Source organism: Thamnophis elegans, chromosome 6 (genome assembly GCF_009769535.1).
Source record: "Thamnophis elegans isolate rThaEle1 chromosome 6, rThaEle1.pri, whole genome shotgun sequence".
Lineage (NCBI taxonomy): Eukaryota > Metazoa > Chordata > Lepidosauria > Squamata > Colubridae > Thamnophis > Thamnophis elegans.
In genome coordinates this window covers 6,237,672-6,262,476 of record NC_045546.1, presented here as the reverse complement: position 1 = coordinate 6,262,476, position 24,805 = coordinate 6,237,672, and the positions used below count along the sequence as shown (strand labels likewise).

Sequence of the window (24,805 nt, the reverse complement as noted above, 5' to 3'; positions counted from 1 at the left end):
CACTGTCACAGCTGACATATAAACAAGGGCCGTTGCTGTGTATTACAGGGGTAGTATTCACTTCCTTTCCCTACTAGTTCACAAATGTGAGTGCGCTCGGCCTTCCACGCATGCGCTTTGGCTTGAAAATGGGCCTAAATAGGACGGCATTGAGCCGGGGCAGGTGGGCGCCCCTCACCCCCCGAATTTCCACTACTGATTACGGCAAACTAGTCCGAACCGGCTGAATACCATCTCTGTGTGAATAGACAATTTTTTTAAAACTTGCTTTGATGCAGGCTTGTTTCAGTTTTAATTGTTGTTGCTTTTTTAAAATAGATGTATTCCCTTTGCTTTCACCATTCTTTCATTTTACTTCTGTTTATACTTTTATCATATTAATATTGACGGCTTCTTCCTTTCCAGCCAGTTGGCTTTTGTTCCAGCATCCCAGGCAGAGTGAGACCCACCATCTTCCGTATTTTGTATCTGAGATTAAAGTGTCTTTTTAGCTTAGAGATAATAACCACAGTTAGAGGGACGCGGTGGCTCGACGGCTAAGATGCTGAGCTCGTCGATCAGAAAGATCGGCAGTTGGGCAGTTTGAATCCCTAGTGCCGCTTAACGGATTGAGCTCTCATTACTTGTCCCAGCTTCTGCCAACCTAGCAGAAGCTTACCTTTGCCTTTAACCACAGTTAGAGATGGGATCACTAATTCTCCTGTCAAATGTGACAGGTTTCTGTTTTGGCTCCTTCGCATGACTGATAGAAGGTGGAATTCAGCATGTAGGATGTCTGGATGTGGACGGTGCAGAGAGCTCATGGAGAATGGGCAGATAATTTTGAACACCATGTCTTCTAGTGTGTGGAGGTCTAAATAAGAGAGAGTTACCACCAAAGTCTCTAGATATGCTTCCAGAAATCTTTTATTGAACAGTGACATTTATTTTCAGAATAACAGAATTAAAAGGGACCTTGAAGTTCTTCTAGTCCAACCCTCTTGTTCAAGAAGGAGACCCTCTTCTATTCCGGACAAATGCCTGTCCAATCTTTTCTTTAAAACCTCCAGTGTTGGAACTCCCTCAACTTCTGGAGGCAAGTCATTCCACTGATTAATTGTTCTAACTGTCAGGAAACTCCTCCTTAGTTCTAGGTTGCTTCTCTCCTTGATTGGTTTCCATCCATTGCTTCTTGTTCTACCTCAGGTGCCTTGGAGAATAGCTTGACTCCCTCTTCTTTGGAAGCCCCTTAGATATTGGAAGACTGCAATCATGTCTCCCCTAGTCCTTCTTTTCATTAAACTAGACATACCCAGTTCCTGCAACCATTCGTGATATGTTTTAGCCTCCAGTCCCTTAATCATCTTTGTTGCTTTCCTCCACAATATTTCTATTTGGTCTTCTCCCATTACTCTTGCTGCCACAATCCAGGATTAGAGAGTTCTTTGGAAGACTTTGTTCTAAAAGATGGATGTCCGAATGTCTTCAGGAGCCTGCTATTCTTTGTACAGAATTCCCAATGGCCAAGTGTTAAAACTGGATGAGCTGAACTGGCAGCTTTAAGATGTTAAACAGATGCTTCAACCACCTACAAGTATGGACCATTTTGCTTCTTAACTTCCTCAAACCTTGCAAAATACGAAAAGCAGCCCCCTATTCTGGGAGCAATTGATAGAAGACCACAAAAAGGAAACTAGTGGATGATCGTTGGGTCCAAGCACAATTACCATGATGCGTTCTTCTCTGAAGACCACAATGCTGGACAACAATAGAAGCAGTGAGACAGCATGGCTTCAGAAGTTGTGGGTGCCCCATCACTAGAATTTAGAACAACAGAGTTATGGCAGAATTGCACCAGCTAAACATTGCAAAGATGGCAATGGGGGTCTAATTCTGTTCCTCCCAAAATATTGATGGCTTCTTACGGTTACTTGTAGCAATAGCACTTAGACTTATACACCGCTTCATAGTGCTTTTACAGCCCACTTTAAGCGGTTTACGTAGTCAGCCCCTTGTCCACAACAATCTGGGCCCTCATTTTACCCACCTCGGAAGGATGGAAGGCTGAGTCAACCTTGAGCCGGTGAGATTTGAACTGCTGAACTGCAGCTAGCTGTCAGCTGAAGTACCCTGCAGTACTGCAAGTACTTTCCTACCTGTAGGAAACTAACCATAATCAAAAGACTTCCCTTCTTCTGCCTAGCGATCTATCACAGCTCACTAGTATCTTCCCACCGACGCTGAATAAAACAGGAAGCGATTCCTTCAACAATAATCTTTTTCTCTTACAATTCTCCTGCTCTCATTACGATTCCATTCAGCTCCACCTGGTGTTTTAGAGAGCGGTTTTTCAATCTTATTTTATAGACTTACACGTTCCTAAATCACTTTGCACAGCATTGAGATGATAGAAAAAGTGCAGAGAAGAGCAACAAAGGTGATTAGGGGACTGGAGGCTAAAACATACGATGAACGGTTGCAGGAACTGGGCATGGCTAGTCTAGTGAAGAGAAGGACCAGGGGAGACAGGATAGCAGTCTTCCAATATTTGAGGGGCTGCCACAGAGAGGAGGGGGTCAACCTATTTTCCAAAGCACTTGAAGGCCAAACAAGGAATAATGGATAGAAACTGATCAAAGAGAGATTCAACCAGTAAGATCCCATAGATTGGGCCTCCTTCGGGTGCCATCAGCCATACAATGTCGGCTGGCGGGCCCTCGGAGGAGAGCCTTCTCGGTGGCTGCTCCGACTCTTTGGAACCAGCTCCCCCGGAAATCCAGACCATACTCACTCTGATGGCCTTCAGGAAAGCCATAAAAACTTGGCTGTTCCAGCAGGCCTGGGGCTGTTGACCTCACTATTGAGGTCCGGCCCCGATTAGAATGAATTTATGATGGATGATTGTTGTTTTTAAATTGTACTGTTTTTATGTTTTTTATATTCTGTTTGTAAGCCGCCCGGAGTCCTTTGGGATTGGGCGGCATATAAAAGTTTGAAATAAATAAATAAATAAACCTAGAAATAAGAAGAAATTTTCTGACAGTGAGTACAACCAGCCCATGGAACAGATGTTGCCTTTGGAAATTGTGGGAGCTTCATCACTGGAGGCTTTCAAGAAGAGACTGGACTCCCATTTGTCAGAAATGGTGTAGGGTCCCCTGCTTGAGTGGGTGGAGGGTTGGACTAGATGACCTACAAGGTCCCTTCCAACTCTGTTAATCTGCATCCTTTTTAGAGAAAGGCAGTTATTATATTCACAGCACTGGTGAAGTCAGGCTGCATAGGGTTCTAACTTTAATGCAGCGATTCTTATTCGTTTACCTTGGGATGAAGTCTTCTCGGATTTCATAAAACTACCCTTCCAGGCCTTAAAGAAAAGAATTGGACTTTGTTTCTCTGCCTGTAATTTAATAAGCAACTAATCTCAAGAGCAGTTCCTGGTATATCTTTGTGTCGCATCGCCAGAGGTGAAATTAGAGCTTTAGCCTAGAATTCTGTTAGAATTTGGATTTCGAATGTGAGTTATAATCCCCTACGACCCATTTTGGTTCATGCTAATTTTCCGTTCGTTCATTCCTCACCTTTATTTCTGCATTCCGTTCTCTCCTGGTGGCTGTTAGTTTGTTTGTTCCCTGTTTCTTTCTAATATTTACGGATAGCTGTGTTTTAGCATGCAATTAATCTGCACGGAACCGTAAAGCTAGGCATGAATGATGTGGTGATGCCATTTGCATATATGCAGCGACGGGCCCGTCTGATCCATCAGGGTTTTCGGCCAGAGATATAATGATAATTGCTCCCTTCTTTAAGACAACTTGCCTTTAATCAGTGTGCGTGCTTCCCCTCCCTCCCCCTCCGCCCTCCTAAAGATCTCAAAATGACTAGCATTATTTTTGAATGAAATGAGGAACCAAGGATGGGCAAGCAACTTCAAGTGACCTATTTTACCTCTGAGATAGGAAATATTAAGCCAAAGTTCCTTTCAATATTGCAAAGTTCCCCGTGGCGGATTATTTGTCTATTTGACTTGGAAACCTCCCCGAGAGAGAAAAAGTGAGAAAGAGTGACTGTGTGTGTGTGTGTGAGAGAGAGAGAGGGGGGGGGGAGAGGGATAGATTACTTTGTGTTAGATTATAGCAAGAAGATGGGAGGGTTTAAGAGAAGAATTTGCTTTTGGGGTTTTGACATGTTTTGAAAAGGCCTCAGGAATCCACAACTGTTTTTGCTAAGAGTAGAACTTGGCTGAATTTGGAAAGCGAAGCAGCCCTCGTTAATACCTGGACAGGAAACCACCAGGACGTTTCAGAGCTGTAGATTAGACTTGGAATTTTAAAAAAAAAATTGTGGAAGAAGACAATGGTAGCCACACTGGAGGTTCTCAAGAAGAGACAACACAACAATTTATCTGGTATGGTCTAGGGTCTCCTGCTTGAGCAGGGGGTTGGACTAGAAGACCTCCAAGGTCCCTTCCAACCTTATGGTTCCATTCTATGCTCTAGCACAACGTGAGCATCTCCCTGTAGCCATCAGAAGTCCAGTCTGACTTTTACCAAAATACAGTGGTACCTCAGTACTCATCATTAATTGATTCCAGGAGGCACGATGACTACCAAAAATGATAAGTATCGAACACATTTTTCCCAGAAAGGATAATACTGTTCTGACCAAGGCTTCCCCAAAAAGCACAAAGCAGATTCCTGGTTCCAACAAAGCCTCTTTTATTAAACGAATGTGAATTCCTCTCATTCATATACAGCAAGGCCTGGCAAACAGTCTTTCAAAGGAATATTTATGACTACAGACCTTATCAATCTTGGGAAGCTGCCATGTAAATATTTTCCAAATGAGGTGCTGTGTAAGGAAAGACTGGGCACAGAGTCTCTGAGATTCACGGACAGATCTTCATACTCCTGAAATGAATGAATGAATGAACAAATTGTTTCCTGCAAAAGCCCCCTCTCCTTTCGCTCCTCTTTTATTCCCTATGGCAGGGGCCGTTCACCGTCCACCTGTGGCTTTACTCCCAAGTCGACCCTGATTTCTTAGCTGTTCTTTTCTTCTGGCAGCTCTGCACATGCTCACACTGGGAAGAGACTCCAGCTGTTCCTCTGCCTCACTGTTGTCTAGGTTCGAAGGCAGCTGAGAACTGCCAGAGGGCTCTGGCCCCCTCTCTGCCTCCGACACAGAGCCCTCATCAGAGCCTTCCTCAGACTCCAGGACTGGCCCAGGTTCCTCCCCAACCTCCTCACTGTCCGAATCAGCTGCCAGCTCCATTGGCTGCTGGCGGGCCACAACAAATACAAGGCAGCCAACTCCAATAAGTTCTAGCTGGTGCATTGATCACTAAACAAAAGATGAGTACCACGTCAAAACTTTCACGTCGAAATGCATTGAATACCAAATTCGATGAGTTTCAAAACAGTTGAGTACCAGGGTACCACTGTATTTTATTTTTTCTCTCTTGCATCAAAAGAAATCTGTCTTAGATAGCAATTCTAGGTTAGTCCTCTTTGATAAAAGTAATTTAAAGCCATGTGCACGCACCACACATCAATTTATAGTTTTTACAACTGATGTTTATTGAATTGAACAACCTGCATTCATGTATCTCTCGAACCATACACAACCACACGACCTGGGCTGATAGAATACATAATACTGCGAAGGAATCCCCCACATTTTAGCCTAGCATGTTGGGTAAACACACAGCCCAGAAGTACCTTATTGTGACGTTCACACAACATGCTCCATCAGGTAAGTTTCAGTCTTTTACTCATGCCAGTTTCATTGAGTGCTAAACTTAATTGTTCTATGTCAGGGGTGTCCAAACTTGGGAACTTTAAGACTTGTAGACTTCAACTCCCAGAATTCCCCAGCCAGCCCTGGCTGGGGAATTCTGGGAGTTGAAGTCCCTGGCTGGGGAATTCTGGGAGTTGAAGTCCTTGGCTGGGGAATTCTGGGGGTTGAAGTCCTTGGCTGGGGAATTCTGGGAGTTGAAGTCCCTGGCTGGGGAATTTTGGGGGTTGAAGTCCTTGGCTGGGGAATTCTGGGAGTTGAAGTCCTTGGCTGGGGAATTCTGGGGGTTGAAGTCCTTGGCTGGGGAATTTTGGGAGTTGAAGTCCTTGGCTGGGGAATTCTGGGAGTTGAAGTCCCTGGCTGGGGAATTCTGGGAGTTGAAGTCCTTGGCTGGGGAATTCTGGGAGTTGGTCCACAAGTCTTAAAGTTCCGAAGTTTAAACACCCCTGTTCTATGTATTCAGGTAGTCCTCGCCTTACAACCATTTGTTGATTGGCCATCTGAAGTTACAACAGCACTGCAAAGAGTGACTTATGACCATTTTTCACACTTAAAACCCATCGGAGCCTCTCCGTTGTCAACATTCCTTGCCAAGAGCCTTGGCAACTGGCATGTATGTATGACGGTTGTAGAGTCCCGGGGTCAAGTGATCCTTTTTTACAACGTTCTGACGAACGAAGTCAATGGGGGAAGCCAGATTCCCTTAACAACCGTGGGACTAACTTAACAACCACAGAGATTCACTTAACAACGGTGGCAAGAAAGGTCGTAAAACGGGGCGGAACTCACTTCACAACTGTCTCGCTTAGCCACAGAAATGTTGGGCTCAATTGTGGTTGTAAGTCGAGGACTACCTGTGTGTGCCTTGGCATGTTTTACAAATCCAACATATATATATATATATATATAGCTAATGTACGACTCAATGTACTATTATGCGAACTCGGGAAATGAATACATTGAGAAAGCAGATTCGTTGTATAATGGGACCCGAGTAGCAGTGCATTATACTTTTTCATCCTATAGTTATAATATTCAGTCCGCACTTTGGAGTGATTTAAGGGGGGGGGGAAGAAAACTCAAATGTTGAAAGCTCTAAAAATATTCAAGATTCATAAATTGATACTTGCCATCAAGGTAAAATTCCAGGGTCATCTTGGTTGCTAGCCCATTTTATTTCTGGACACTGGATAATGGTACATTTGAAATGCTGCTACAATTAAGCGATAAAGCAAAATGTCCCTCAATCTGAATCATTATACTGGGTAGAGAAATCCAGTTTTCCAGTGAAAAAATATGGAACTGGTTTACTATTCATGCCTTCTAGGCTGCTTCGTTGTTCTTTCCAGTCTCATCTACAGCCCTATTACTGGTTTCCCATTCATGTATTTTATAGGCTGGAGAAGGTTGGCCAGAATGCTATTTAAGAGTTAGAATGAGCTAAAATATTGCAGTTTGTTCCTTTAGAAAACATTGGATGGATGGATGGATGGATGGATGGATGGATGGATGGATGGATGGATGGATGGATGGTGGATGGATGGTGGATGGATGGATGGATGGATGGTTGGATGGATGGTGGATGGATGGATGGATGGTGGATGGATGGATGCACAGATGCATGGATACACGCACACACGGATGGATGGATATATGGATGGGTGGATGGATGGATGGTGGATGGATGGATGGATGGATAGGGGGTTGGATGGATAGGGATTTGGATGGATGGATGGATGGATGGATGATGAAAAGAAGGATGAGTAGGTGGACAGACGGATGGATGGATGGGTAGATGGATGGTGGATGGATGGGGAGGTAGGTGGGTAGATGGATGGATGGATGGAAGGAAGGAAGGAAGGAAGAAAGAAACAAAGTAAGATTGGATGGAAGAATGCATGCATGCATGGGTTGATGGTTGCATGGATTGGTGGGTGGGTGATGGATGAGTGGATGGGTGGGTGGGTGGGTGGGTGGGTGGGTGGTTGGATCGATGGATGAAGAGCTGGGGTGTGTGGGGCAGAAGGAAGGAGGGTGGGAGGAATGGATGAAAAGATGGAGGAATGGATGGATGGAGGAATGTATGTATGTATGTATGTATGTATGGGTGGATGGATGGGTGGATGGGTGAATGGATACGTGGCTAAATTGATGGAAAACTAAATTGATGGAAAACTAAATTGATGGATGGATGTGTTGATAGATGAATGGATGGATGAGTGGGTGGATGGGTGGTTATTCCATAAATTGGCATGTTTGGTACTCTATCTCTGTACATAAGTAGGTATCCAAAGCTATCCATTTTCATGGTCAATACATCAAACATGCATATCCTATTTCCCAAAAAGAGTTCTTTGACTTGCATTATGTCGGAGCCTCAACCTCAACTGCCATTGCCCTGTTTTATGTTTCTTGTTCTCTTCAATCTCATTGGATGTACAATTATTCCATGTGCATCCATATGGGATCTCCAACTACCTGCTATTTTATATGATCCAGCCACTTTGGTTACAATAAGACCAAAGAACCTCCATGCGCAAAAAAACCCATTCCATGCTACTTTTATTAATTCCTTTTTCCTTTTCCTTTCCATGTAGTCATTCCAGGCATGGTTCCATAACCCAGCTTCCCACTGTGAACATCCAGAGGACCATGTCACTAGAAGGGTAAGGGGGAACCAATATTATAATGTTTGGATCCTTTGCCATTGCCATTTGCTTAAGCTTTTTTCCCCCCATTCATAACCATTGAATCTACATGTACACTATATCCCGAATATAGTTTATGATGACATATCTGCTGCCTCTTTTCTTTAAGAGGTTAGGACAATGTGCGCATAATTCCCTAATCTGTTTGGTATTCAAGAATGAGATTCAGAATTGTTGTTTCTGGACCAATCGCCAGGAAACTGTGAATTGTAGCGTTACCTTAGGCGTGAAAGCCCGCCAGATGTTTTTGGCTCAATCGCCAGGACCCTGTGAATTGTAGTCCCACCAGGTATGAAAGCCTGCTGGGTTACTTTGGCCCAATCACTAGGAGACGGTGAGTTCTAGTCCTGCCTTAGGCATGAAATCTGACTGCTGACTTTGTGCCAATCACTCTCACTCAACCCAACTCACCTAACAGGGTTGTTGTGGAGAAAATAGGAGGCAGAAGGAGTATTAGATATATTCTCCATTGTGAATTATTTAGAAAAACAGTAAACATGGGACAAAATAAATAAAATAGTAATAATAATCAACATCCTCATCTGTTTGACCTTAGGAAGGTCCTAGGTCTTTGGGTAAAGGTTTCCCTCGCACATATGTGCTAGTTGTTCCCAACTCTAGGGGGCAGTGCTCATCTCCGTTTCAAAGCCAAAGAACCAATGCTATCCGAAGACATGTCCTTGATCATGTGGCCGGCATGACTAAAGGCCGAAGGTGCATGGAACACTGTTTCCTTCCCACCAAAGGTGGTTCCTATTTTTCTACTGCATTTTTTTTCATCCTTTCAAACTGCTAGGTTGGCAGAAACTGGGACAAATAACGGGAGCTCACTCTGTTACGTGGCACTAGGGATTCGAACTGCCGAACTGCTGTCCTTTCTGATCAACAAGCTCAACCTCTTAGCCACTGAGCCACCACATCCCTCTCTTAGATCCTTGGATAGATGGACAAAAATGCCAAACCCAGTCTGGATATTTGGCTGACTCTGCCACCAAGAATAACAAACAATAATAAAAAATAAACAGGAATATCTAGAATGTAAAGGATAGACTGGGAATTTCAGGGGAAATTTCCTATAAATCACTTCCAGAAATGTTTTTTTTTTTAAACCAACCCTACAAGGATATTTCCTGAAGCCACAAAGGGGTCAAGCTCAACTAAAATGAAATTATAAACAATAGAATGATTAATCAGAAAACAAGAATTGTTCTTTGAGAAATTGTCTCTTCTATACGCCTATTGGGGTTATGCATGTATTTGCACAATATTTGATAGCAATCCATGATATTCAATATATAAGAAGTTTTGAACTGGTGACATTGATGTCACCACTTCTAACGACTGATTAGAGATGCCGTTGTTATCATTGCTAAATAACTCTCACCCCACCCCCCAAAAAAGGCTTCAAACAGATTTTAAACCTAGCCCAATCTTCTTTCGGGCTCAGAGGTTAAGACTCTGAGCTTGTGAACTGGAAAACTGGCAGCCCAGGTTCGAGACCCCTGCTATGGAGTGAGCTCCTATCTCCACCCCAGCTCCTGCCAACCTAGCAGTTTGAAAGCATGCAAATGTGAGTAGATAAATAGGTACCATTTCGATAGGAAAGTAACAGAGCTCCATGACATCACGGAAATGTCTTCAGACAGCACTGGCTCAATGACGTTGAAGCAGAGATGAAGTCCATCGCTTGTAGTTGCCAACTTTTCCTCCTAAAATTCAATTGGAATCCGTTTCCTAGTTCTGTTCTGATCTAGGGTTCCTGAGACAGTAAAAAGCACACGCTTAGTCCCCAAAACCCTATTTTTATTTCAAAGGCTGTGAATTATGTTTATTCACAGCTTGTAATGAGTCACAAATAGTTTGCAAAGAGTCCGACAGAAGTCTGCCAAAGTCTTTCAGGGTAGGGCTGATAAGCACCCACTTTTTTGTCCCTTGAAACGCTGCCAAAGACCCAATTGGCAATTAGCTTTGCAAGGCCACATGGAGCGCAGAGTCAAAACGGAGCTTCAGACTTTAAACTGACCAGAACGAACAAAGTTGCTTCCTGCAAAGGCTCATGTGCCTTTGCTCCTCCTTTATGTCTTATGGGAGGAGCCAATCATCTCCAAGCCTTACTCCCGAGTAGCCCCTTTTGTCTTAACTGTTCTTGCCTTCTGGCAGCTTTGCACATGCATGCACTAGGAATAGGCTCCCCCTGTTCCTCTGCCTCGCTGATGTCCGATTCTGGAGGCTCCGGAGCAGAGATGGGTTCCTACCAGTTCGCACCTATTCAGTAGAACCGGTTTGTCAAATCTACTGAACTGGTTAGAAGAGGTTCCACCAGTGGACCCGGAAAGCAGGCCACACCTACAGAAGAGGTTCCAAAAAATTTTGAAACCCACCACTGCTCCGGAGGCAGCACATAACTCCCAGATGGCCCTGGCCCCCTCTCTGCCTCCGACACAGACCCCTCGTCCGAGCCTTCCGCAGACTCCAGGACTAGCCCATGTTCCTCCCCAACCTCCTCACTGTCCAACTCTGCTGCCAGCTCCGCAGGCCACTGGTGAACCACAACAGGTTCCTTTACAGCTATTATTCTGTGACGAATACTCTGGAAGAACAGAAACAGATCTTGTCTCCCATCCAGAGAGTTCCTTTCATTTCTTTGAACTCTACTCTTATCTTCAGTCCTCTCTTCTCCACCTCAAACCTCCCCAGCTCATTCAGTGTCATCTTCATACGACATAGTTAATGGTTCCCTCAAGATCCTTGTTGACTGTCTCTTAACTTATTCCAGCTTCTCTAGATCCTTCTTCAAGTATGTTCACCAGAACTGGCATCTAACCAAAGGAGAAGCATAGTCAGGAATATTACACCTCATACCCTGTTTCCCTGAAAATAAGACCTCCCTGGATACTAAGTTCAATTGGGCTTTTGAGCACATGTGCTAAAATAAGACCTCCCCGCAAATAATCCCTCCCCTAAAATATTTAAACACATGCACAGCTGGTCCCCGCCATTTTTTGGGGGGGGAACATGTCCCACATGCACCTACCATCCATGCGGAACAACGTCACGGAGGCCACGCCCACAAACCCTAGTTACCACGCCCCTTCTCTTAGTGGCGGCTGCAAAAAGAGCTATGCTAGGGCTGGCAAGAGTGTGCCAGAAACAGAGACAGAACCTCTGGCCCTCTCTGGATCAGCTGATCCGCAGGCCACAGGCCAAGGTTAAGGGGCCACCTGCACCTCAAAAATAATAAGACCTTTCTGAAAATAAGACCAGGAGCTTATTTCAGGGGTCAAAAGAAAATAAGAGCCTGTCTTATTTTTGGGAAAACATGGTAGCTTATTACAGTCTTACTTCTCATCCCAGCCTACCATATATTTCAGAGTATAAGACGCACCAAGGTTTTGAAGAGACAAATTTTTTAAAAAAAAGTTTTTGCACTCTGCAAACCTCCCCAAACAGCCTATTTTTCATGAAAACGGACCTGTTTTTTTTTTTTTTTAAGGCATGAATAGCCTTTAGGAGGCTTGTAGAGTGCTCCGAGGGTGGAGGAGAATGAGCAAAAAATGGCCTGTTTTTCGCCAAAACAGGTCCATTTTTTGTCAAGAAAAGGGCATGGATAGCCTTTAGGAAGCTTATACAATGCTCCTGGGGGCTGGGAAGGGAAATTGAACAAAAAATGGGCCATTTTTTGCTCTATCTGCCCTCCCCAGCTCCCAGGAGCTCTCAGAAGGCCTCCTAAAGGCTCTTCACAGCCATTTTGGTGAAGGGGGGGTGTTCAGGACACCAAAAATGCTGTATTCAGTGTATAAGACGCACCCAGATTGTCAGCCTCTTTTCTGAGGGGAAAAAGGTCCGTCTTATACTCTGAAGAATATGGTCATTGTTCATGGGATTCTCAGTCAACCAAGTCATGGTTGTCCCATGGGTTTGAAGTTGTGGCAGATGGCAGCAGATGGCACTGTGGATCACACACTGATTGTTGATGAAGCAGATGGAATATCCCAAAGGTGCTTTTTTCAAGAGGCAACTGGCCTTCCTTTCTTTTTCCTTGGAGACATTTCTCTTCTCGTCCGAGAAGCTCCACCATTCAGTCAGAAACTGAAGGAGCTTGAATGTTTGAATGTTTGAATGTTTATTTTATTTATATGCCGGCCTTTTCAGGGCGGCTCACAACTCAAACCAGGGAAGGGGGATACAAACAAAAATTAAAAACGACACAAAACAATGCATAATTTAAAACACACAACAGTCATACCATTCGAGACGGGGGCAACAGTTCTTTAGCCCCAGGCCTGTCGGAACAGCCAGGTTTTAAGGGCTTTGCGGAAGGCCTGGAGGGTGGTGAGGGTTCGAATCTCCACGGGGAGTTCGTTCCAGAGGGTCGGAGCAGCCACAGAGAAGGCTCTCCTCCGGGTAGTCGCCAGTCAACACTGGCCGGCGGATGGAATTTGGAGGAGGCCTAATCTGTGTGATCTAATGGGTCTTTGGGAGGTAATTGGCAGCAGGCGGTCTCTCAAGTACCCAGGTCCAATACCATGAAGGGCTTTATAAGTGACGACTAGCACCTTGAAGCGTATCCGGAGACCAATAGGCAGCCAGTGCAGCTCGCGGAGGATAAGTGTTACGTGGGTGAACCGAGGTACACCCACGATCGCTCGCGCGGCTGCATTGGACAAGCTTCTCGGATGAAGAAGCGAAACGTCTTCGAGGAAAAAGAAAGCCTGTTTGCCTCATGGAAAAATGCACGTTCGGGGCATTCCACCTACTTCATCAACAATCAGTGTGTGATCCACAATGCCATCTGCAGCCATCTGCTACAACTTCAAACCCGTATGTTGCATTTTACCTTAAGCTGCTTTTGCATTGCCAACGAGAAGGTTGGAGCAGGAGGCCAGAACAGGGATGAAATCCTCCCGGTTCGGCCTGGTTCAGCCGAACCGGTAGGGACGATTGTCATTGGTTCTGCAAATCGGTAGTAAAAAAAAAAAAAAAGCTTCCGGAAGCTTCCCTCCCTCCCTCCCCCCCCCTCCGCTTTTTAAAGCGAATTTGGCTTCCCCATTGACTTTGCCCGTCAGAAGGGTCACAAAACGGGGATTGCGCGAGCGGCGAATACCGCAAACATTATAAATAGGAGTCCGTTGCCAAGCGTCTGAACCTGGATCCCGTGACCGTGAGGGGAGGCTGCAGCGGTCGTAAGTGTGAGAAACGGTCGTGGGTGACTTTTTTGTAAGTGCCCCTGCAACGTTGAACGGTCTCTAAATGAACCGTTGTAAGTCGAGGACTCCCTGGCATTGAAATAAGCTACGGCGGGTTTGGGAAGGGTGAAATTGGCCCGAGAGGTTTTGTCCTGAAAAGAATTTGGGAAAGAAAGACCTATTTAATGGCATCTATTTTGCCCAGGACATATGAGAAGGTGAGCAATTCTTCTTTTCTTTTCACAGGGAGCCTCGGAAGGTTGTCTTACATAAGGGCTCGACGGGGCTCGGTTTTAACATTGTAGGAGGAGAAGACAGGGAAGGGATCTTTGTCTCCTTCATCCTAGCAGGTGGGCCAGCTGACCTCAGCGGTGAACTTCAGAGGGGAGACCAAATTTTGTCTGTAAGTAATTACAATCTTTCTCTTTCTTCCTTTCTCCTTCCCCCTTCCTCCTTTCCTTCCTTCCTTGATCCTCCCTCCCTTTCTCCCTCCCATTTCCTTTCCTTCCCTCCCTCCCCCTTCCTTTCTCCCTTCTCCTTCCTTCCTTCCTCCCTTGATCCTCCCTCCCTTTCTCCCTCCCATTTCCTTTCCTTCCCTCCCTCCCCCTTCCTTTCTCCCTTCTCCTTCCTTCCTTCCTCCCTTGATCCTCCCTCCCTTTCTTCCTCCCATTTCCTTTCCTTCCCACCCTCCCCCTTCCTTTCTCCCTTCTCCTTCCTTCCTTGGTCCTTCCTCCCTTTCTCCCTCCTCCTCCCTCCCCTCCCTTTCTCCCTTCTCCCTTCCTTCCTTGATCTTTCCTCCCTCCCCTTTTCTTTCCTTCTTCCCTCCCTCCCCCTTGCTTTCTCTCTTCTCCTTCCTTCCTTGGTCCTCCCTCCCTTTCTCCCTCCTCCCCTCCATTTCACCCTTTTCCTTCCTTCCTTCCTTCCTTCCTTGTTCCGCCATCCCTTTCTCTTTCCACTTCCCTCCCTCCCCCTTCCTTTCTCCCTTCTCCTTCTTTCCTTCCTTGGTCCTCCCTCTCTTTCTCCCTTTCTTTTCCTTCTTCCCTCCCTCTCCCTTGCTTTCTCCCTTCTCCTTCCTTCCTTGATCCCCCCCTTTCTCCCTCCACCTCTCTCCCTCCCCTTCCTTTCTCCTTTTCCTTCCTTGTTCCTCCCTCCATCCCTTTCTCCTTCCACTTCCCTCCATCCTTTTTCCTTTCTCCCATCTCCTTCCTTCCTTCCTTGGTCCTCCCTCCCTTTCTTCCTTTCCTTCTTCCCTCCCTCCTTCTTCCTTTCTCCCTCCTCCTTTCTTCCTTCTTTTTTTTTTTTCAGGAGACTTCAAAGACAAAAATATAATTCAGGAGTCTTTTTCTTCATATACTAGGGGTGCAGAGGTAGTATTCAGCCGGTTCGAACAATTTGCCCGAATCGGTTGTGGAAATTGTGGGTGGAGCCACCCACCAACCCCGGCTCTATGCTATCCTATTTATGCATGTTTTCAAGCCAAAGCGCTTGTGCAGAAGGCTGAGCGTGCGCACTCACATTTGTGAAAGGAAAGTAAGTGAACGCCACCCGTGCAGGGGTGTCAAACTTGATTTCACTGAGGGCCGCATCAGGGTTGTATTTGACCTTGGGGGGGGGGGCAGAGAGGGCATGGCCAGGGGAGGCAAGGCCAGCTAAACATCACTCGTGTCTGGGATATGGTAACCCAAGCACTTTGCCAGCAAAAACAGGCTCCTGAGCTCCGTTTTTGGCTGTGGCTGACTCCTGCAATTCTCTGCCAGTGAAAATGGAGTAGGGAGTGCCACCTGCAGCCCTCCCAAGTTCCATTTTTGCTGGCAGAGGCACTCCGGACCGGTCCTTTGCTGGGCCAGATCTAAGCACCCCGCAAGCTGGATCCGGGCACTGGGCCTTGAGTTAGATGCTCGGATGTGCAGAAGGCAGAGGAGAGGAGAGCAGTGGAAATCTATGGGCCGGTCCATGGGACAAAAGAGCCAACGCTGCTTGTGAAGCCCCACCCTAGCCCTGGGGATAAAAGGCAGGGGGCGGAGATGAATAGATGTGGCAGACAACTATTGATTTCCCCTGCCGGACAGACATGTTAGCCTGAGGTGAGGGAGAAACTTTTTGCCGGGACTGCCAATCAAGGAATCTTTTGAGTTCACGTCAAAGGGTTTGTCTGGTCTGAGGAGCAGAGTCAGAACAGGCTTTGAAGGGGATTCAGAATTAACATTCTATTTTTCTCCCTCTTCCCAAGAGTCTGTAGCCTCCCCTCTTTTTTGCAGCCTTTAGCAGAGCTAAAACTGAATGACTGAAAGACCAATTCTGCCATCTACTGTTAGCGAATCTCTTCCATTCCTCCCGGCTGTGACCAGCTGTGCCACACTCGGCTATCTCATAATAAATTCATTTTATTTGCAATTCATTTTCCCCCCCACACTTGCCATGGATTTTTTTTTAAAAAAAAAAGCCTTTTGGGTACATTTTGCGCATTTAGTCTCTGGGGCGTTACCATAATTGCTTGTTCGTTCGTACACCAACAGAGTGGAATTAAGACATAAGACTTCATTGTTTCAGGCACCTCGACGGTTTTCTGAATGTAGGCCTCCAATTTTTTTTCTCTCTCTTTCTTTCTCTTAAGGATGGGCAAAAAATAAAACAATGGCCAGCAGTGAGTCTCTGTAGGTAGTTGCCAAATAGTTGCCGGTGGTCAGGCACAAAAGACCAGGTCTGTTGCTAAGCAAGGCAGTTGTTAAATGAGAGCAGTATTCCAGTATTTAAGAGGTTGCCAGAAAGAGGACAGGGTCAACTTATTTTCCAAAACACCAGAACGGATGGGAACTAATCAAGGAGAGAAGCAACCTGGAATTAAGGAGAAATTTCCCAATAGAGCCAAGGTGGCACAGTGGTTAGGGTGCAGTACTGCAGGCCACTTCAGCTGACTGTTATCTGCAGTTCAGCGGTTCTAATCTCACCGGCTCAAGGTTGACTCAGCCTTCCATCCTTCCGAGGTGGGTGAAATGAGGACCCAGACTGTGGGGGCAATATGCTGACTCTGTAAACCGCTTAGAGAGGGCTGAAAGCCCTATGAAGTGGTATATAAGTCTAACTGCTATTGCTATTGCTAATAGTGAGGACAATTAACCGGTAGAACAGCTTGCCACCAGAAGTTGTAGAGACTTCATCACTGGAGGTTTTTAAAACTGGATAGCCAGCTATTTGAAATAGTACATGGTCTGCTGCTTCAGCAGAGGGTTGGAATAGAAGACCTCCAAGGTCCCTTCCAGCTCTGTTCGCGAAGCAACCCACCCCTGAACTCCAGGTCCATTCCATTTCTGAAAATCGTGACTAGTTATTGAATACACTTCATGGGAAAGTTTAAGTAAAACTAACTCTGAGGTTCCCAAACACCAGCTCAAAGGGTTAAACAATAATTTCCCCAGCCAAACCCTCAACCTCTCACGTAGTTCATGTAAACAGGTTCATTTCATTATGGGAACCGTCTGCTTCAACTCCACACCTGCTACGATGTCCTTGAGAAGCTTTCAGGCTCTCATGGTCTTCAGCAGAATCGTAGAGGTTTCGTTTCTCCATGTAACTCATTCTAAAGCAACACCTGAGTCCCCTTCGGGGGAAAATGGCGGCATATAAATTAACTTAACTTAACTTAACACCTCCCTGCCCCTACTCTAATGGCGAATTGAAATGAAGAGGCATGTAGCTGCCAAAATTTCATTGTTGACTGTGGGTGCTCCATCATTGCAGGTATATAAGCCTAAGTGCTATGGCTATTGCTATCCTTCTTTTATCACAATCCTATGTTAAGCTGCACAAGCCTGTTCTAGATGCAAAGTTTATTAAACGGGCAGAAGAAGATCTGGAGCCGAGGTGGCGCAGTGGTTAGGGTGCAGTACTGCAGGCCACTTCAGCTGACTGTTATCTGCAGTTCAGCCGTTCAAATCTCACCGGCTCAGGGTTGACTCAGCCTTCCATCCTTCCGAGGTGGGTGAAATGAGGACCCAGACTGTGGGGGCAATATGCTGACTCTGTAAACCGCTTAGAGAGGGCTGAAAGCCCTATGAAGCGGTATATAAGTCTAACTGCTATTGCTATTGCTAAGATGCCAAATAAGGAGAAACTTTCTAACAGTGAGAACAATCGACCAATGCAACAGAATCTGCCTTCAGAAGTTGCGGGAGCTTCATCCCTGGAGGAGGCTTCCATGAAGAGACTTGGAGTGCCATCTGTCAGAAATGATGTAGTGTCTCTGCTTGGGACAGGGAGGTTAGACTAGATGGCCTACAAGGTCCCTTCCAACTCTGTTAATCTGTGAATCAAAGCTGATCAAGATGCACGAGATTAACACATCAGCAGGCAGCAGCGTAGCTGAAGTGTCCGTCAAAAAAAAACTATCAGCAGCTTACGGGATGAAAGGCCAATACGGAGAAGGAACAGAAACAGATGAATCCGTTGGGGGTAAGGTTTGCAGAACAAAGTAGTGGATGATTCCTGCAGTTTGCACACCGCAGATGCTCCTATGTGATGAATGGATTAATCATCGCATTCCTGCCAGGAATCTATTAATTTAAGGTACTTCAGGAAAGCGCTTCGCGATAACGTCTCGTGTGTCCGGAAGCTTCACGCTTTTAGCTGTTCTATTTCCTTGATCCTTGGAACTAAGAGGCCACACTCATTCCTTCTTTTTGCACCGGTCAACCACATCCTAAATTGCATTAGATTTATCAAGGAAAAAGAGCATCAACCTTACATTACAAAGTTTCATTGTGGGTGTGCCCTCTGGGGGTCAAGGTCTATATTACACCCTCCAGGGCCTGTAAAAGTAGCTGCCAAATTGTAGTTTTAATTAGGACCGTGGGAAATTATAAAATAATCAGGAGAAGCCATTTATCTGCTACAAAGGGGAAAGAGTCGAGCTATTCTCCAAAGCACCTGAGGGCAGAACAAGAAGCAATGGGTGGAAGCTAATCAAGGACAGAAGCAACTTAGAACTAAGGAGAAATTTCCTGACAGTTAGAACAATTAATCAGTGGAACAACTCGCCTCCAGAAGTTGTGGATGTTCCATCATTGGAGGTTTTAAAGAAGTGATTGGACATCCATTTGTCTGAAATGGTACAGGACCTATGGCACGCATGCCTGAAGTGGCAAGCGGAGCCATGTCGCCTGGCACATGCCTGGCATCGCCCGTTTCTCTTCTGGGTTTCTGATGCGCATGCACGCATGATGATCAGCTGGCCGTGCGGACAGCAGTGCTGGAAAGTGGAAGAACTGGTCTTCCATTTTCCGGCAAGCGCATGCATGCTGGCCAGCTGATCATCATGCACCCGTGTGTGCCAGAAGCCGAAAGATTAGCTGACTGGCATGCATGTGTGTGCCGGAAACCAGAAGTTCATTTTCAGGCACGCGCATGCACCCTGGGCAGCTCCTCTTCTGGGTTTCAGCTCAGTTGAGCATGTGTGCGCTCCAGCGGTGCGTTCCCGCTTCTGCTACAACCAGTTCATTCAGAGATGTGCTTCAGACGTGCAAACACTTTGGGCCCAGGCATGCTTGATGTGTGCTATGCGTGCATGCACAGTACTAAAAAAAATGTTCCTGCGCATGCGCAGGGGGCAAAAAACAAGATGGCTGATAGAACCGGTTTGAGGGCGTGGCCAGCCAAGTTACTACCTCCTTGGCCGAACCGGTAGGAACCCACCTCTGGTGCGCTCCCTTTTCAGCACTTGGTGCCAAAAAGGTTTGCCATCACTGGTATAGGGTCTCCTGTGTGAGCAGGTTGGACTAGAATACATATAAGATCCCTTCCAATTCTGTCATTTTGTTCTGTTCTGTTCTGTTCTGTTCTAAGAGATCAAACTAATCCCTTCTTCTTGCAGCACTCAACCATATCCGAAACTGCATTAGATTTATCAATTTAAAAAAGCATCAACATTACATTACAAAGTTTCATTGTGGGTGCGCCCTCTGGGGGCCAAGGGCTATATTACACCCTCCAGGGCCTGTACGAGAGTAGCTGCCAAACTGTAGCTTTAATCAGGACCGTGGGAAATGATAAAATCATCAGGAGGAGCCGTCTACCTCATTTATTCCATTTTAATAAAGTTTTGCTTCGTACTGGCCTGTTTGTTTGCTATTTGGGGAGACATAGACCCTCCGCAAGCTGCTTAAAGGCCAACTCCAGCCTCAGAAAGGTTGCAATCACTGGAACACATGTTTATTTTGCACACATCCTTATTGGTGTGAAAATTCTGGACCGCACATTAAGTTCCAATGAAGATGATTTATTGCTTACCCAAGAATATAGTCCATTAATAACAGAATAACAGAACTGGAAGGGAACGCAGGCGTCTTCTAGTCCAACGCTACTCAAGCGGGAGACCCTATACCATTCTGGACAAGTGGCTGTCCAGGCTCTTCTTCAAAACCTCCAGTGATGGAGCACCCACAACTTCTGAAGGCAAAGTCACTCCACTGATTCATTGGTTTGTCATGTAATTTTCTTTAGTTGTAGATTGGTCTGTCCTGATGGTTATTCAGCCGGTTAAGACTGGTTTGTTCGAACTAGTAGCGGAAATTGCGGGTGGACCTAGCCACCAGCCCTGGCTCTATGCCATCCTAATTGGGCACCTTTCTGAGTCCAGGTGCATGCGCGGGAGGTGCATGCACAAGCAAATCGCATGTGTGGAAGTGCCACATGCACCTGTGAACTGGGCGTGCACACGTGTGGCAAACTGGTGGCAACAAAATGTGAAACCCGCCGCTGCTCTTCTTGATAGTTTCCTTGATTAAACTAATGGTCCACTGTACTGACCCCCCTCGTCCTACACCAAAGCACGCCGAGACAAAGATACTTCAAGGATTTATTAACACACAGACAGGACCTTGGCAGCAAGCCAGCACAGTCCAGACTTTGGCAGCAATCCAGCACAGACTAACCTTGGCAGCAATCCAGCCTGCCAAGCTAGCCACGAAAGTTCTCCAGCTTTAGTGAATACGTTGACTCCTGCAAAGGGGCATGTGCACAATCATTCCTTTTATAGTCTTGAGAGGAGCCTAATTACCACCAGCTGAGTGCAATTATCTCCTGTAACTGCGTAACTGTTCTTTATGCCTATTAGCTCTCCGTTGCCAGACATCCAGGAACAACTCCCTTGGCTCCTCCCCACTGCTCCAATGCATGACATCACGATCACATTCCCTTGTCTCCTCCCCACTGGTCCAAGGCTCAGGCACCTCCTGATGGCCAACCAGCCTCTCTGTGCCCTGCTCGGAGTCGGAACCTTGTCCAGGGTCCTCCACATCCTCCAGAGCCGACTCATAGGGCCCCTCGCTGTCGGAGTCTGGTGGCAGTTCCAACGGCTCCTGCTCGGCCACAACACTCCACACTAAATTGGTGCTTGATATGAGTTAAAATAATTCAAGAGGGATTGGACTTCGACTGTTTGTGGGAATGTAACGATCCCAAGCTGATTTCTCTCTTGACTCCACCACCTGCTTGATATGAGTTAAAATAATTCAAGAGGGATTGGACTTCGACTGTTTGTGGGAATGTAACGATCCCAAGCTGATTTCTCTCTTGACTCCACCACCCTACCCCGTGACTCTGCTTATCCTTCTTCTGCACTGAACATCCCCATGGAGTGGGGGAGGCAGATTGCCTTGTCAAAAGATAAAAGATGCAAAAATAGCCAACAGAGGGTCCACTTCTATTAGTAACCACACCTTCAGAGGAGAGTCAAGTACCGTATGTGAGTTGAGTGTGGGCCAATCAATAAAAAAACCTCTTCCATAATTATAAGTTCTGGAAACCTTGAAGTCAAGTGCTCCTTCAGCACCATGGACAGCTGCATAATATAGATAGTCCTTCGGTTATGACAGTGATTGAGACTCAAATTTGCATCGCTAAAGAGCAGTGCAGCCATGAAGCTGCTCTCACATGACCGTTTTGCCCAGCAATGTGAATTCCAGCTCTCCTGGTGGCCATCATCACCTCAGGACCATATGAGTTGTGAAGAAAGGACTTCACATGATCACAATGTGAGAGGAGGCAAGATTATCATCCATTCGTTCAAGGAATGGTCGTAAGTCAAGAACTATGTATAATCATTAGGAACCAAGGTGGTGCAATGGATGGAGTGCAGTACTTCTGCTGACTGCCGGCTGACTGCAATTCGGCAGTTCAAATCTAACCAGGCTCAAGGTTGACTCAGCCTTCCATCCTTCCGAGGTGGGTAAAATGAGGACCCCGATTGTTGGAGGGGCAATATGCTGACTCTGTAAACCGCCAAGAGAGGGCTGTAAAAGCACTATAAAGCGGTATATATGTAGGTCTAAGAACTGTTGCTAAGTGCTATTGCTAGAATAGATTTTACTCCATAAACCTTATAAATCCCCTTAAATTCCACAAGGTGGCAGCATAATATTGGTTACTCATAGGGAGCAGGAAGCCTTAATAACGCAGAGAACTTTTTAATATAATTCAATTGAAAAACAATTTGGGGTGCTATTCCTTCACATGGTGAAGCATGGCTGCGAGGATGGTACTCGCCAAACACCGGAAAGAAAAAGGGATGCCGAGAGTTGAGGAATGGATTTTGAAATCGATTGAGTTAGCAGAGCTGGCGAAATTAATTGCTTGGATCGGAGATAACACCCTAGACCGCTGTATAAGAACCTGGGAACGGTTTGTGGATTTTTTACATGCTACATATAAGAACAGGTGGTTAACAGAAGGATTTTGTTCCGACCCGGTTCCCCAATCATGAGAAACCCTCTGAAGGAAACTCAAAAGATTCCTTGATTAGGAGTGCCAGCAGCCCCGGCAAAAAGTTTCTCTCTCAACGCAGGCGAACAAGTCCATCTGGCAGGGAGATGAATAGTTGTCTGCCACATCTATTCATCTCCACCCCCTGCCTTTTATCCCCAGAGCTAAGGTGGGGCTTCGCTAGCAGCGGTGGCTCTTCTGTCCCAAGGACCAGCCCATAGATTTCCACTGCTCTCCTTTCCTCTGCCACATCTATTCATCTCCACCTCTTGCCTTTTAACCCCAGAGCTAAGATGGGGCTTCGCTAGCAGCGGTGGCTCTTCCGTCCCAAGGACCAGCCCATAGATTTCCACTGCTCTCCTCTCCTCTGCCACATCTATTCATCTCTGCCCCCTGCCTTTTATCCCCTGAGGTGGGGCTTCACTAGCAGCGGTGGTTCTTCTGTCCCAAGGACCAGCCCATAGATTTCCACTGCTCTCCTCTCCTCTGACCTCTGTGCATCCATGCATCAGGCACTGGACCCAGCTGTTCCTCCTCTTCCTCATCACCCACCTCCAGACCTGGGGGCTGTTGACTCTCCATCTGAGGGCTGACAGATGGCCCAGGCTCCGCCTCTGTCTCTCTCTCTCTCTGCCAGCTCCATTCCCTCTTACCCCTCGGAACTCACAGGTTGCCTTGATGCTGACCCTGACTCCCACACCTCCTCTTCCTGTGATTCAGCTGCTGGAGGGGCCGGCGGCTAATGGGCCACAAGAGATTTGAAGTTGAGTGTCATGTTTAAGGGGAAAAACATGCTTCTCAGGCGAGCTCCATATTTGCATGATGAAAATTAAGTTACACGCTGTTGGCTTTCCTCCTTCCCCTGCAGGTCAACGGGATTGATCTTCGTGGTGCTACACATGAACAAGCGGCCGCAGCCCTCAAAGGAGCAGGCCAGGTGGTGACCATTATAGCACAATACCAGCCTGAAGGTAGGCTAAGACCAACATACAAATCTTTGCGGTGCGGGGGGGCGGGCATGAAGAGATCATCTTTCAAACACCCAACCTGTTTGTTTCAACGTTATCTCTGCCTTCCTCCTTCGTATTGTCTGCTGGCTTTGAAAGCTTTTCCGGGAAGGAATTAAGTTATTAATGTTAGATGAAGTATTACTGGTTGTCTGTCAGTGATTGTGTTTCATAAGGTTTCAATCAATGGATAGCCCAGGGGTGTCAAACTCTATTTCATTGAGGGCTGCATCAGGGTTGTGCTTGAGCTCGAGGGACCGGGGTGGGCGTGGCTAGGGTGGGCATGGCCAGCTTGACATCACTCTTGTCGGGGGCGCCTGAGGACCCAGTTTTTGGCTGTAATGGCCTCCTAAAGCCTGTCAACTCGCAAAGCATCCCTGGCCTGCTCTCAAGTTGCCATAGGCAGAAGGGGGAGGGGCACTGGCAGAATAGCCGGGCAGCCACAACCAGAAACACATTCCATTTCTCAAGGCTGTGTTCCCAGGAGGGGGGAAACAGGGTCGTAATTGGGCTGTAAATTACATTTTTATTTATTTTATTTATTAAACACATTTATATGCCGCCCAATCCCGAAGGACTCCGGGCGGCTTACAAAAATAAAGAGAAAAAACGCATAACGAAAAAAGAAACAATTTAAAAACAGCAACACCTCATACATTCATTCCAATCGGGGCTGGACCTCAACAGTGAGGTCAGCAGCCCCAGGCCTGCCGGAACAGCCAGGTTTTTACAACATGGGGTCAGAGCTGGCTTCACTCGGATAGGTGCGGACAGGTTGCTCCTAATAAATAACTGGATTCCTTTTGAAGCTTGGCTCGAGGCTCATGATTTAATTAGGGCCTCCATCGGAACCCTGAAACAACCCTCTGCCAGCGGAAAACGGCTGAAAACAGAGCCTGGGAGAGCAACGCACGGCCCTTCCGAGCTTAGTTTTTGCTGGCAGAGGCAACGCAGGCCGGTCCTTCCCTGTTTCCAGGGTGTTCCCCATGGGCCTGATCTAAGCACCCTGCAGGTCGGATTTGGCCCATGAGTTTGACACCCCTGGACTGAACTGAAGAATCTTCTTGGAGGAGAAGCAAAACGTTTTTCAACCAAGGAATTCCAGTTGCTTTTTGGAAGAAGCACCTTCGGGTAGCTATTATAAAGGCAACCTACTCAGCACCACGGACAGCAGCTCTTTTGGTTCCATGGCATTGCTGATGGTGTAGTGTAGTCACTCAGCTGGAGTTGATGCTAAGAGCCGAGGTGGCGCAGTGGTTAAATGCAGCACTGCAGGCTACTTCAGCTGACTGCAGTTCTGCAGTTCGGCTGTTCAAATCTCACCGGCTCAGGGTTGACTCAGCCTTCCATCCTTCCAAGGTGGGTAAAATGAGGA

At 46.5% G+C, this 24,805-nt stretch overlaps 1 protein-coding gene across 1 annotated transcript in view; it reads left to right on the top strand.

Moving 5' to 3' along the window:
- DLG2 (discs large MAGUK scaffold protein 2) overlaps positions 1-24,805 on the top strand; it is a 415,458-nt gene that overhangs the window by 250,004 nt on the left and 140,649 nt on the right. Inside the window, exons 10-12 of the mRNA XM_032219707.1 lie at positions 8,373-8,441; positions 13,916-14,072; positions 23,292-23,394. Coding sequence (XP_032075598.1) covers positions 8,373-8,441; positions 13,916-14,072; positions 23,292-23,394 — 329 coding nt within the window. The remainder of the gene's footprint in view (positions 1-8,372; positions 8,442-13,915; positions 14,073-23,291; positions 23,395-24,805) is intronic.